A 15,332-nucleotide genomic window follows, 5' to 3' on the forward strand; every position below is an offset into this window, starting at 1 on the left:
AATTTAGAGATAGTTAAGGTATTGTACACACAACAGGTAGAATCTGCCAGGGGTGTGTTCAAATGGCAGGTGGTTGCACCTGCATAGCTGTCAAGTGTCCCTTATTTGAAGGGACAGTCCCTTATTCCAGTGCCATGTCCCGCTGCTGTCCCTTATTGAAGGATGTCCCTTAAATGTCCCTTAAATTTCAAAGGAAGCAGCTCCTCTCCCTCCCTCCCTGCCGGCCAGGGAGGAGGAAGGCTCCAACTGTGTTGCTTGGCTGTGTTGCTCACCCAATAAGAAGTCTAAGAACGACTGGGGGGTGGAGCTTGCATGCCTTCTGTGTGGCTAGTTAATGCAAGCTGAGGGGTTTTTTGAATGCTGGACGTCATTTTGTTGCACGTGCTGCTGCAAACTTTGCAGTGCAAAGCCAGGCCAGGGAGCCATCTTAAGTTGAGGCTGCATAGGCCTTGTGGTACATGTGATTCAGATTCTATTCAGTTGAACCTCTGGTTACAAAGTTGGTTGGACAGTGTTCTCGAAGCTACCCAGCATGAGTTTGACCAGACTGCAGGAGGACAGGAAGACTGGAGTGCCTGGAACAGGTGAGGCTGCAGGTCCCTTATTTTGGCTGCTGGTCCCTTATTTTCAAATCTGTAAGTTGAGAGCTATGCTAAGGAGTCAAGTGATGATGCTTTGCTGTCATGCTTAAATGGCTGGACACATGCAACTCTCCCCATCACCTGCTCTAAAGAGAACCCTTTGCAATTAAAAAAACTGTCACCTGCAATCTGATTGAGTAAGTGTTCTGGCCTGGGCAACACACTGTTCCACATACCATCAGCTGCTGTGTAGAAGTACGAAATATTTCAGACCAACAACATAAAGTGGCACAGATGGGGATAAAAGACACAAATAACCAAACACCAAGCAGACCAACGAAGCCACAGATTGTTGGGCTTCGACTGAAAAAGAAAGATGAAAAGTGTGGCAGTGGTGAGAAAAAGAGTGGCCTCACTGGGGATCAGCAGCACTCCCAAGGTTTCATTGCTGGTCTCATTTATGTATTTATAGTAATAACAGAATGCTTCTTGCAAAGTTTCGGAGATTCCTGGCTGCCCCAGAGGAATAGGGTGGGGTGTCATGATAGATACACCTCTGGAAATTTCCAGCTGTGCACAACGCCATTGTTTACAATGAATACCTAAAGCTGTTCAGGGTTTGAGACAGGTATCTTCAATCTTACCTGGAGCTATCAGGGATTGAAATTGGGGCTTTCTGTATGTACAGTTGATGCTCTACCACTGACCAATCTTATCTAATTTACACTCCTCCCCGCAAAAAAAAAAAAGGAAAAAAAAAGACATGCACCAAAATGAAACTTCCCTTGAAAGGAAGACTAGGTTGTTGTTGTTGTTGTTGTTGTTGTTGTTGTTGTTGTTGTTGTTGTTGTTGTTGTTGTTACTGTTTTGTTTTGTATTGTTTTTTTTAAACAACAACAACACCCCACAAAAACCAAGAAATTAGTTTTAACAAAGTGAAAAAGTGGAGATCCAGGAATTATTTTAATGTGTCCGTATCACACTGATCACCTGTAATTTGGGCCTTTTTTCATTTTCTCTTTGAAGAAGGCTCCACTTTGTGCAGTCACAGTCTCCCATTACAAACACCTGATTGAAGCCCAGGAACTCCCTGTTTTATGAATCCATTCAAATCACATTTCAATCTGGCTCTAAGTGACTGTCAAATTTGGTCATTATAATTATATGTCATATAGTGGAGACATATGTCTCCCTTTATAGAGGGCAGTGCTATTTTGATGAACTGTCAGAAGACAATCCTTTCTTTCAAGGGCTGGATCTAGACACATTAAAAAAGCATTTCAGTTAAACGCACACTAAACTTCATAAAAGGGAATAACATATAAAGCACCTTTTCTTTACGAATGTAGCTGAGTCCAAGGAGTCCTCCATTTGAAAGCTTTCCTGGTCCAGTTCTGGTTTACAGACACAAATCAGTATGCATAAATATTCTGCACACCTGTGACCAGCCTAATGCCTTAGAATCATAGAATTGTAGAGTTGGAAGGGTCATCTAATCCAACCCGCTGCAATGGAGGAATCTCAGCTAAAGCATCCATGACAGATGGCCATCCAACCTCTGACTGATAATGAAAATGAGGTAGGAGAGACCACAATCTCCCAAGGGAGATTGTTGCACTTTAGAACAATGTGGTGTAGTGGTTAAGAGCTGTGGACTCGTAATCTGGTGAACCGGGTTCACGTCTCTGATCCTCCACATGCAGCTGCTGGGTGACCTTGGGCTAGTCACACTTCTTTGAAGTCTCTCAGCCCCACTCACCTCACAAAGTGTTTGTTGTGGGGGAGGAAGGGAAAGGAGAATGTTAGCTGTTTGAGACTCCTTCGGGTAGTGATAAAGTGGGATATCAAATCTAAACAGCTCTTAATGTCAGAAAGTTTTTGTGATGTTTAGTCAGAATTTCCTTTCTCAACTTGAAGCCATTGGTTTGGGTCCTACCTTTGAGAGCAGGAGAAAACAAATTTGCTCCATTTTTCATGTGACCAGCCTAAAACGTTGACTTTCTACAGCTGGAAGATGGATCTTCCCATCAATACCTGTTATACGACAGAGGAACTTGCATTTGGGTGTTTTTTTGTGGTACTACATAAATTTAGCAGTAGAGAGAAGTAGGGTTGAACAAAATACTATGCCAATTCTCATATTTCCTGTCAAATACCCTTTCTCACCATTCTACACATTCTGCAAATAGGAAACATAAAGATACAGAATACAGATTCTATATGCCAGAAGAGTTTATTTTGATCATGAATTTCACCAATTCTGAAAAAGAAAACCCAGGAGACCTGAGTCCCTCCTCTTACCACTAGGCTCACTAGTATCTTCTGCCACTACCATGAATGGTGGAATTAATAAAGAGGAGAGCTTTCCTCTCTCCTGTTTACCATTTGAGGTAAATCTGTCTTGAAGATTTCTCAGGATCGTAGCATTTTGCTTTAACATTCATTAATGCAATATAGCCAAAGCTAAAGTGTTTTCCATCAAGGGCACACATGTCTTCAGATGCACAGCCTTGGAATTTGAGGTCGAAAATATCGTGGTCAACTAGGAAATAAAAAGCATAAGTTTTGCATTAGTTCTTTAATGGGACCTTGTGGGGTGTAGGAATTACTATGGTTATTAAAGTTCAGTGTGCTTGGAACCAGCATACTGTATGATTAATCCAGCAGACACATATATTGCTAGTGCATGCCTTAGGAATCCTACCCTGTGAGTCAAATTAAGCCAGGCAGGTGGCATAATTTGTCCATTTTAACCAAGCAACACCCACTCGCCTTTCACCAACATTGTATTACATCACATTTGTGACGGGTATGTTCACAGCTGCAGAAGAAAAACTAGGAGTCTAGGAAATCTCTCTGAATTGTTGCTTGAGAAGCATGGCTTACAGTCACTGCCAGTCATCTTAATCTCCTGTTGAAAGCAATGTTTTCTACCATTGCCAATCAGCCAAGTGACACTGGCAGTAAGCTGTGCTGGCATTGGGATCAAAAACTGCATATTGCAGTTGATCCCTGCCAAACGTGGAGCCTGAAGGCTCCACGTTTGGCAGGGAACTTCCTTTTCAGTTTGGCTTGAGTTGAAGCTATGCTGCAAAAGCAGAATGGAGAGAATTGGGTTGCCTACTGATTCGCTGCCTTGAAGCTGGGTTTCCTGAAAACATAGTGATGCCACTTGGCTGGTAGGCATGCCACACCACACACTTCTCTCTCTCTCTCTTTTTAATAATATTTATTAAAGTTTTAAAAGTTACACAGGAAAGAAAAAAACTCCAAGTTAAACAAAAAACAAAACAATACATCACAATAGAAAAAAATACAGACAATAAAAAGCGAAAAAGAAAGAAAAAACACACACACCAAAAATAAAAAAAACAATTTAAACCTTCACATAACTTATATTTCTTTAGCTTGTTTCCTTGACCTCCTCACACCTCCCTTTTTTGTATTCTAGTTCAATTAGATATTTCAGCAAATCCTTCATCTTTGTTTTTATCCTAATAATTTATCTTAATATACTGTAATTTTACATTCTCTTTTTCACCAATTAACAAACCATTTTTACTTTATTTAATCTTATTTCTCATTCAAACTAATATATTTGAACTTGATCTCTTGCGACATTTCCCCTAGGGTCATAGAAATTTCATTCCACGATTTTCCCATCTGTCATTAAATTCTTTAAAGTCTCCATATATACACTTTAAAATCCCAATCATCTTCCACCGTCTCCTCCCCCTGGTCTTGGCCCCTGCCGTCAGTTCCATCAACCTCCAACAGTCCATCAACCTGGAGATCTTAAATCCGAGGCTCTTAACTCTTCTTCACGTCCCTTCTGCCAATCTTCTTGATAATCTTTGGTACTAAAAAGCAGATCTCGGGGAAGCTCCAACCCAACAGTACTTGTATTCCTTCTTAACAGGTCTGCCAGCTTTCCAAAGTTAAAGCTAGGACCCATAAAATAATCCAAGTCTTGTTTCACAATTCCTCCAAATCCAAAGGCCCCAAAAGCTCCAATCTCCTCCTGGCTCAGATCTGTATCCCAAAAATCAATTGATCCCTGCATAAGGGGATCTCTCCAACTTTCCTTTTCCAAATTGGGCCAGGCTCCCATCTTCAAAATCTGGCTTTTCCTAATTGCAGTCATATAGGGCCTCAACTTGTAATCCTCCATTTTCCTCTGTGGGGTTGAGGCTCCCCCTTGTATTGCTTTATATTCAACAACAGCAACTTTCTCCTTCTCTGATTCATCAATTTGTTCAGTTAAAATAGATTCCTGTGCCGGGTTCTTGTCAACTTCTGTGCTGATGCCCACTCTTGTTCCCAAAATATCAATATTACTAGCCATAACATCTATCTGTTTATGTAGCTTTCCCAACAGATAAATTGTCCTATTCAGTACAGACGCTACTTCTTTCTCAGCCGACATTCTTGAGATGTTCAAGGTCAGAACTAGTTTCCCAGAATCTTTATCTTTAAAGCCAGTTTCTCCAGCTGCACTCTTGTAACAATGTCCCAAAACTCCCTCTAGAGGAAGACAGTCTCCATTTGTATCAATCCTTCCCAGCACAATTCCAAAAGTAAATTTGTAACAGTTTTCAGTTACCTTTTCTTCTTTTTAAATGCAGAAGTGGACAATAGAAACAATGTCTTTCTTTTAAAGCTAGCTGTCAAATTTGTCCTGTTCACCGTCGATGGACTTTTTGCAAACCGTTCCCAGGTTCAGAGACGTGGTGCTTCAATTTTTAATTCTTCACCTTCTCCTGCAGGTTCGCTTGGTCAAAATTCCTCCCCCCCTCTTCCCCTTCTTCCAAGGGGGGTAATAGTTTCAATCAGTGGAGTTTTAATCCTTTACATAAGACTTTCCAGGACCTTAGTTAACAACTACTTTGCTTCAGTCTATTTACAGAAAGGGAAGGTGGACTTCCTGTTTGAACCTTCCCCGTTCGGTGCCAAATTAAATTGTTTAAAAGTCCAATTTTCCGTTCTACTCACGGGTTGTTGTTTAAAATCCAATTGTCCACAGGAAAAAAGTCAGCGCTCTCCGACAGCAGCAATGCAGCTTTGCTCCATGAAAGAAGCGGTCGATTCAAAGCACCGCGCCACTCACCCCACTTCGCTCCGGATCCCCAAAACAGGGTTTCCCCACGAGTAGGGGAGGCGTGAATGGTGCCAGCCGAATCCCAAGTTCACAGGCTTCTTCCGCCTGTGATTTCTGTGGGTCTCCGCCTTCGCCATGGCGGTTCAGACCCTACTTTTCACGGAGCAAGTTCCTCCCGATCGGAGGAGCTCCGCCATTGCCGGAGGCACCAACCCGGAAGTCCTCCACACCACACACTTCTCAAAGTCACTTAGAAAGCCTCCCAATGACATGTGTTGGGAATTAAATATAAGGGTGAGGAGCCATAAGCAGGACAAATCCCACACTAATCTTTGCCAGCAAGGCATTGTAAACATTAAATTACCATCTTCCACCCCTTGTATTTTGCTAGAATAAGGCTGCAGTTCTTCTACACACTTCTAAGGCAGTAAGACTCGATGAACACTGTGCAACTCATTTCTGAGGAACAAGGAACATATTTGTACTGATGGGACCCTTCTTTCTTCCAGCTTCCTTTGCTTTTAAACCTTTGGCCAAGGTGTGTGGCAAAACACAGTCCTCCTGGACCAGCACCCAATGGTTCATACTGCTATGAGGAGGAGCAGTGATGTGCTGGCTGGTCCTGCACCCTCCCTTGAGTCCCTCGGCTCTGATGCCCCTTGTGCATTAGAAGAAAAGGTGTGCTGTAAGGAGCCTTTTGTACTTTTGTAAGATGCCCACAAAATGTAAAACCCTGCCATGAATGAGTCTGTCCCATCTAGTTCTTATAGAATTCTAACAGGTAGATTGGAATCCAAAACAGGACAAGAGCATCCTCTTTCCCTCAGAGAAAGAAATCAAAGATATAAACATATAAAATGCAAACAAAGTTAAGTCAGTGCTTTTCTGGCAGTAAGAAAGAGACAGAGAGGAGTGGACTTTCTTGGATGATTGGCAATATTACTCACTCATAAGCATACTAAAATAGTCAATGCACTTGGTCTCATAGGCAAGGCAGCTGACATTCCCCTGACTTTGACAATTCTGTGGTGCTCCAGTTCCGACCATGCTGTAGCAGGCTGGGCACTGTAGATCATTGGGGGGAAGATCCTCACGAGGTGGAACTACCAAAGCAAAAACCTACAGTTAGCATATTGATAGACCTCATTCCCCACTCTCTTTATTGTTAACATCACTTCACTTTTTTCATGCCTTCTAGTAACTTAATACTCCACATTGTGTCCTACAACTGCCATCAACTTTGCAGATTAGGATTGTCTCTTGATCATCTCTGAATAATGCATCAGGCAAACTATTTGCTGTTTCTAGACTTCCATATCCGAAGGTACTGACAGCTGCTTTCCCTTGGAGGCAATATCTCTCCCTCCCTCTCTCTGTAAGTGCAAGCAAGTACTGGGCAAGATCAGAACCCAAATTGGGCAGTGCTATACCAAGATTTTCCATATTTCTTTCTACTTTTCTGCCTCCAGCGCCACCTCCTACCTGTATGAAATTTGACTGATGTAAGTAAGGAGCACTAGATTATTCTGCATCCTAAGAGGATGCAGGGCAGCAGCTGAAGAAGGAGTTTGATCCATCTTTAGATTTAGGGGAGCTAGTCTCAAACGTTTGTTGGGGGAGACCTAGGGTTTTTTTGGGGGGAGTTATTTGTCCTGTCTGCACGCTTCTTATGATGGAGGACTGCTGTAGCCAGCCCCAACAACACGTTCTCAAGATGGAGAGTGAGGGAACAGCTGCAGTCGCCTGCGGTTCCTGCACAATGTTTGCCATCTTGCCAAAGGTTGCAGGCAGCTTTACCTGCAGCAATTGCATGTTGATTGCCCTATTAAAAGACAAAGTCCAGCAACTGGAGGAACGTGTAGCTACGCTCCAAAGAATTAGAGAGCTGGAGCTCTTCTTGGAAGCAACAGAGCACACCGTCTCCAGCAAGGAGGAGACAGGGGACTCCCCTGAGAAGGAGGCTAGTTCACCAACACAGGAGCCAGATATATGGAGAAACGTGACGCAAAGAAGTAGGAGGCCCAGGGTTCACTCTGATTGTTTAGAAATACACAATCGCTTTGAGGTCCTCTCCCCTAGCATGGAAGACGAAGAGCAGACTCCATTTGAGGATCTCTCCCTCGTTACAGTCGATCAGGTATATGAAGACGAGCAGCAAAGTCAGTCCTCAGGGAATGTGCAGGCGACCTTGGAACGGACAGCTCGCGGAAGAACCCCGACCAAACCTAAGAGGAGGCGTGAAGTGGTGATAGGGGATTCCCTACTGAGGGGAACAGAAGCAGTGATCTGTGGGCCTGAAAAGATGTCTCGGGAAGTGTGCTGTCTCCCCGGGGCTAAGATCCAAGATGTAACTGAACAACTGCAAGGAATCATAAAACCCACTGACAAATACCCCTTCCTCTTGGTTCATGTGGGAACCAATGACACTGCAAGCAATAGCCTCCAGAAGATCAAAAGAGACTATGAGGCTCTGGGCAGGAAATTGAAGCAATTAAATGCACAAATTGTCATCTCATCTGTCCTCCCAGTTGAACGACGTGGCCCAGGGAGAGAGGGAAAAATAGTGGAAGTGAACAGCTGGCTTCGCAAATGGTGTAAACAGGAACGGTTTGGATTCTTAGATCACGGACTGCAGTTTCTTGAAGATGGACTTCTGGCAAGCGATGGGCTGCACCTCACAATGGTTGGGAGGAATGTTTTTGCCAAAAATCTCAGAAACCTCATCAGGAGGGCTTTAAACTGACTAACGTGGGGGAGGGAGACAGTGCTCCTGAAGGTAGGAGTCTATCAATTGATGAAGATGATCATCCAAATGTCATAGACCAAATGGAGCAAACAGCACACAGACCTAGTGGTGGGAGGAAAAAATCCTTAAATAAGAGACACGGGGGAATGATTAATGGACTTCAATGTCTGTACACTAATGCGCAAAGCATGGGTAATAAACAAGATGAGCTTGAGCTCTTGGTACAGCAAACTAAATATGACATAATAGGCATCACTGAAACCTGGTGGGATAAGTCCCACGACTGGAATGTAATAATGGAGGGATACAATCTATTTCAGAGAAACAGACCAGACAAGAAAGGAGGAGGAGTGGTGTTATATGTCAGGGATGTGTATACCTGTGAAGAGATCCAAGATTTAGAACCTCAAAGCCAAAGTGAGAGCATTTGGGTCAAAATTAAAGGAGAGAAGAATAACAGGGACCTCATTGTGGGAGTTTACTATAGATCCCCAAGCCAAACGGAGGACATAGATGATGCCTTCCTGGGACAGATGGCCAAGCATGCAAAAGGAAGGGAGATAGTAGTAATGGGGGACTTCAATTACCCGGATATTTGCTGGATGTCAAACTCAGCCAAGAGCATAAGGACAAACAGATTCCTCACTGGCCTTGCAGACAACTTCATTGTCCAGAAAGTGGGAGAAGCAACAAGAGGAACAGCCATTTTAGATCTGGTCCTAACCAATGTTGATGACCTGGTTAGTGGGGTAGAAGTGGAAGGATCATTAGGCGCGAGTGATCATGCTCTTCTGAAGTTTACTATAAAGCGGAAAGGAGCAGCCAAGCATACTAGGACTCAATTTCTTGACTTTAAGAAAGCCGACTTCATAAAACTTAGGGAAGTGCTGGGTGAGATCCCATGGACAGTAATACTAAAAGGAAAGGGAGTTCATGATGGCTGGGAGTTTGTTAAGAGGGAAATAGTAAAAGCACAACTTCAGGCAATACCAATGAGACGGAAACATGGAAGGTGCCTAAAGAAGCCAGGGTGGCTATCTAAAGAACTTTTAACTGAGTTAAGATTAAAAAAGGATGTGTACAAAAAATGGAAAAGGGGGGAAACCACCAAAGAGGAATTCAAACAAATAGCCAGCACGTGTAGACACAAAGTCAGAAAAGCTAAAGCACAGAATGAACTCAGGCTTGCTAGAGAGGTTAAAAGCAACAAAAAAGGCTTTTATGGGTATGTTCGTAGCAAAAGGAAGAAGAAAGAAACAGTGGGGTCACTCAGAGGAGAAGATGGTGAAAAGAAAGGGCTGAACTCCTCAACGCCTTCTTTGCCTCAGTCTTCTCCAATAAAGAAAACAATGCCCGACCTGAAGAATTTGGAGCAAATGATTCAGCAGAGGAAACACAGGCCAGAATAACTAAGGAGATAGTACAAGAATACTTGGCTAGTTTAGATGTATTCAAGTCTCCAGGGCCAGATGAACTGCATCCAAGAGTATTAAAAGAACTGGCAGATGTGATCTCAGAATAACTGGCAGTCATCTTTGAGAATTCCTCGAGAACAGGCGAAGTCCCGGCAGACTGGAGGAGGGCAAATGTTGTCCCTATTTTCAAAAAGGGGAAAAGAGAGGACCCAAATAATTACCGCCCAGTCAGTCTGACATCAATACCAGGGAAGATTCTGGAGCAGATCATTAAGCAAACAGTCTGTGAGCACCTAGAAAGGAATACTGTGATCACCAATAGTCAGCATGGATTTCTGAAAAATAAGTCATGTCAAACTAACCTGATCTCGTTTTTTGACAGAATTACAAGCCTGGTAGATGAAGGGAACGCAGTGGATGTAGCCTACCTTGATTTCAGCAAGGCATTTGACAAGGTGCCCCATGATATTCTTGTAAAGAAGCTGGTAAAATGCGGGCTTGACTATGCTACCACTCAGTGGATTTGTAACTGGCTGTCTGACCGAACCCAAAGCGTGCTCATCAATGGTTCCTCTTCATCCTGGAGAAGAGTGACTAGTGGGGTGCCACAGGGTTCTGTCTTGGGCCCCGTCTTATTCAACATCTTTATCAACGACTTGGATGATGGACTCAAGGGCATCCTGATCAAATTTGCAGATGACACCAAACTGGGAGAGGTGGCTAACACCCCAGAGGACAGGATCACACTTCAAAACAACCTTGACAGATTAGAGAACTGGGCCAAAACAAACAAGATGAATTTTAATAGGGAGAAATGTAAAGTATTGCACTTGGGCAAAAAAAAATGAGAGGCACAAATACAAGATGGGTGACACCTGGCTTGAGGTCAGTACATGTGAAAAGGATCTAGGAGTCTTGGTTGACCACAAACTTGACATGACCACAAACTTGACATGAAAGGAACTGTTAGTGAGGGGGAAGTACCGGACATTTCAAATCTATCATTTGGACTGAACCGAGCACCGACCGAGGAGGAACAACAACTTGGTGCAGTCGGTGGAAGAGCTACCCAGTAACAAAAATGTCTCTGCAACTCTTCAGCTGGAATTGTAATGGTTTGAACCACCCTCGAAAAAGGGGTCAAGTATTCCATTTATTAAAGAAGGAACATCTAGATGTAATCTGTCTACAAGAAACTCACATTGCCAGGATACATAGAAAACTTTTAACAAATAAGAGATTAGGACAAGAATTTATTTCATCAGATAGAGTCAAGAAAAGAGGAGTTGTGATCTATGTCAAGGAAAAATTTGAACCAAAACTGATCTTTAAGGATGACCAAGGAAGATACCTGGCAGTGGAAATTCAAATTCATGGAGAAAAGATTTTGATTGTTGGAGTTTATGCACCAAATGAGGGGAAGGCTGAATTCTTCAAGAAGTTGCATGAGATTTTAATGGACTTTTTGGATTTTAAAATTATAATGATGGGTGACATGAATGGAGTCGTCTCCACAAACATGGACAAGGCCCAAAGACAAACAATATCTAATGATGGAAGACTACCAAAGACATTCTTCGAACTGATTGACACTATGGACCTGATTGACATTTGGAGAACTAGGAACCCTCTGGAAAGGGAGGGGACCTTCTTCTCTGAAGCAAAAATGACATGGACTAGAATTGATCAAATATGGACTTCTAGTAATCTGGCATCAAAAGTTAAAAAAATAGAAATCTGCCCAAAGACCTGTTCTGACCACAATGCTGTCAAGATGGAAATGAAACTGACAACAGCTGGAACCTTTAGATGGAGAATGAATGACACTCTTTTTGGAGATGAAGAAATTTGTAAAAAGGCCCAAAAGACACTTAAAGACTACTTCGAGATTAACCTGAGATCAGACACTGAAAAAAGAGTTATTTGGGATGCAAGTAAAGCCGTGATGCGTGGCTTCCTAATACAACAGAATTCAATAAAGAGGAAAAAACAGAATGAGAAGAAAGAGAAAATTTGGAATTTAATAAAAGAAGGGGAGAAGAAATTGAGATCTAAGCCTAAATCTCAAGAGATATTAAGAGAAATAAAATTCTATCAAACACAATATATGGAATTGATGAATCAGGAAATAGAATGGAAAATTAAACAAATGAAACAAAAGACTTTTGAGTCCGCAGATAAATGTGGGAAGCTACTGTCTTGGCAATTGAAAAAGAGGCAAAAATTGAATACAGTGACATCACTCGAAGTAGATGGGAAGTCTATTAATAAACCAAATGAGATATGTAATTGTTTTCAAAGTTTCTTCAAGAAATTATACAAACAAGGGCCAAAAAATGAACAGGAGATAGAAGAATTTATTGGAAAATACGGCTTACCAAAAATCTCTGAAAATAATAGAAGGAGTTTGAATGAGAAAATTACAGATCAAGAAATAGAGAGCGCCATTCAGGATATGCAGCTGGGAAAATCACCAGGACCAGATGGACTAACCGCGAGATACTATAAAGTACTGAAGGATTGGTTAATACAACCATTGAAAGAAGTTTGCAATCAAATTTTGGAAGGGAAAAAGGCTCCCGAATCGTGGAAGGAAGCATTCATCTCACTTATACCGAAGACAGAAACTGAGAAACATCAAGTTAAGAATTACCGCCCTATATCACTCTTGAATGTGGATTATAAAATTTTTGCAGACATTTTAGCAAAAAGATTCAAAAAAGTTTTGTTAGAGGAGATTCACAGGGACCAAACTGGCTTTCTACCAGGCAGGCAATTGTCAGACAATGTGAGGAATATTATAGACATTTTAGAACTTCTGGAAACTGACATAAATAGAAAAGCTGTTTTGATTTTTGTGGATGCAGAGAAAGCCTTTGACAACATTTGTTGGAGCTTTATGAAGAGGAATCTCCAAGGGATGGGGGTAGGCAAAAACTTTGAAAATGGTATAAGTGCAATTTACTCTGAGCAAAAGGCCAAACTAATTGTAAATGGTATGGTTATGGACGAAATTCCAATAGAGAAAGGGACACGACAGGGATGCCCAATTTCCCCTCTATTGTTTATATCGGTACTGGAGGTTTTCCTAAATATGATTAGAAGAGACCAGCTGGTTAAAGGTATACAGGTCGGAACTAAACATTATAAGTTAAGAGCATTTGCAGATGATCTAGTCTTGACATTACAACAGCCAGAAACCAGTACAAAAAGAGTTTTGGAACTTATTGAAATATTTGGTCAGGTAGCAGGTTTTAAATTAAATAAACATAAGACAAAGGTGTTGGAAAAAAATCTTACGGTGGGGGAAAAAGATAGTTTTCAAAGAGAAACTGGTTTGGAAATTACTAAAAAGGTAAAATATCTGGGGGTGAATTTAACATCTAAGAATGTGAACCTATTTAAAGACAATTATGAGAAATGCTGGGCCGAAGTGAAGAAAGATTTCGATATATGGTCAAGATTGAGACTTTCCTTGTTAGGCCGAATTGCTGTTATCAAGATGAATGTATTGCCGAGATTGTTGTTTTGTTCCAGACATTGCAAATTCTAGATAAGATGGACTGTTTCAAGAAGTGGCAGAAAGACATATCTAAATTTGTCTGGCAGGGCAAAAAACCCAGAATAAAATTTAAGATTTTGACTGATGCAAAGGATAGAGGGGGCTTTGCCCTGCCGGACTTAAAACTTTATTATGAAGCAGCAGCTTTTTGCTGGCTGAAACCATGGCTACTTCTTGAGAATACAGACATTCTGGACCTGGAAGGTTATGATAATAGTTTTGGTTGGCATGCATATTTATGGTATGACAAGGTAAAGGTACATAGAAATTTTAAAAACCATATTGTTAGGAAAGCATTGTATAATGTATGGAATCGATATAAAGATTTGCTTGAAAGTAAAACCCCCAGGTGGTTGTCACCAATGGAAGCCAAGGCGGTAAAAAGACTGAACATGGATACAGATTGGCCAAAATATTGTGAAATTATAGAATATGATGGTGAAAAGTTGAAATTACAGAGTTTTGAGAAATTGAAACCTAAAGTCCGAGATTGGTTACATTATTTCCAGATCAATGAAACTTTTAAGCAGGACAGAAAACTAGGATTTCAGAAGGAGAGGTCAAAGTTAGAAACAGAATTGCTAGAACCCAATACTAAGAATTTGTCTAGAATGTATAATTTGCTGCTAAAATGGAATACACAGGATGAAACGGTTAAATCAGCTATGATTAAGTGGGCACAGGATATTGGTCATGATATTATGTTTGCTGACTGGGAGCAGTTATGGACCACAGGTATTAAATTTACGGCATGCAGTGCCCTGAAAGAGAACATAATGAAAATGATCTATAGGTGGTACATGACTCCAGTCAAGCTTGCAAAGATATATCATTTGCCCAATAACAATTGTTGGAAGTGCAATGAATGTGAAGGAACTTTTTATCACCTTTGGTGGACCTGCCCAAAGATTAAGGCCTACTGGGAAATGATCTATAATGAAATTAAGAAAATCCTTAAGTGGACATTTGTAAAGAAACCGGAGGCTTTTCTCCTGGGCATGGTCGGCCAATTGGTACCAAAGAAAGATAGGACCTTTTTTATGTATGCAACAACAGCAGCAAGAATCCTTTTGGCGAAGTATTGGAAGACTAAAGAATTACCTACTCTGGAAGAATGGCAGACCAAGGTGACTGAATTTATGGGACTGGCAGAGATGACCGGCAGAATTCGTGACCAGAGGAAAGAGACAGTGGAGGAGGACTGGAAAAAATTTAAAATCTATCTTAAAAATTGTTGTAAAATTTCGGAATGTTAAGATGTCAAGGGATTGGATACAAAGAATTACAGCTATAAATTGAAATTTATAAAATAGAATTTTTTTAAAGAGAATTAAATATAAAAATGGGATGAAGAATTGCTAAAAATTTTAAAATATGGATGCAGGGAAGGGGAGGTTTGGGGAAGTCGTGTTATGTTTATTTGTTTTTTGTTTATGTTGTAAAATCAATAAAAATTATTTAAAAAAAAAAACAAACAAACTTGACATGAGCCAACAGTGTGACGCGGCAGCTAAAAAAGCCAATGCAATTCTGGGCTGCATCAATAGGAGTATTGCATCTAGATCAAGGGAAGTAATAGTGCCACTGTATTCTGCTCTGGTCAGACCTCACCTGGAGTACTGTGTCCAGTTCTGGGCACCACAGTTCAAGAAGGACACTGACAAACTGGAACGTGTCCAGAGGAGGGCAACCAAAATGGTCAAAGGCCTGGAAACGATGCCTTATGAGGAACGGCTAAGGGAGCTGGGCATGTTTAGCCTGGAGAAGAGGAGGTTAAGGGGTGATATGATAGCCATGTTCAAATATATAAAAGGATGTCACATAGAGGAGGGAGAAAGGTTGTTTTCTGCTGCTCCAGAGAAGCGGACATGGAGCAATGGTTCCAAACTACAAGAAAAAAGATTCCACCTAAACATTAGGAAGAACTTCC

The 15,332-nt window shown here is 41.4% G+C and overlaps 1 protein-coding gene across 1 annotated transcript in view; it reads right to left on the minus strand.

Moving 5' to 3' along the window:
• Nucleotides 1–2,811: 2,811 nt before the first annotated feature.
• LOC309346057 (phospholipase A2 inhibitor gamma subunit B-like) overlaps nt 2,812–15,332 on the minus strand; it is a 50,486-nt gene continuing 37,965 nt past the window's right edge. The window contains exons 7-8 of the mRNA XM_081869720.1: nt 6,627–6,782; nt 2,812–3,123 (exon numbers count right to left, since the gene is read on the minus strand). Of these exons, the coding sequence (XP_081725846.1) occupies nt 2,960–3,123; nt 6,627–6,782 (320 nt within the window). The 3' untranslated portion in view covers nt 2,812–2,959. The remainder of the gene's footprint in view (nt 3,124–6,626; nt 6,783–15,332) is intronic.

The sequence above is a fragment of the Podarcis erhardii genome, assembly GCF_964252035.2.
Source record: "Podarcis erhardii genome assembly, chromosome: 7".
In the NCBI taxonomy this organism is placed as follows: domain Eukaryota; kingdom Metazoa; phylum Chordata; class Lepidosauria; order Squamata; family Lacertidae; genus Podarcis; species Podarcis erhardii.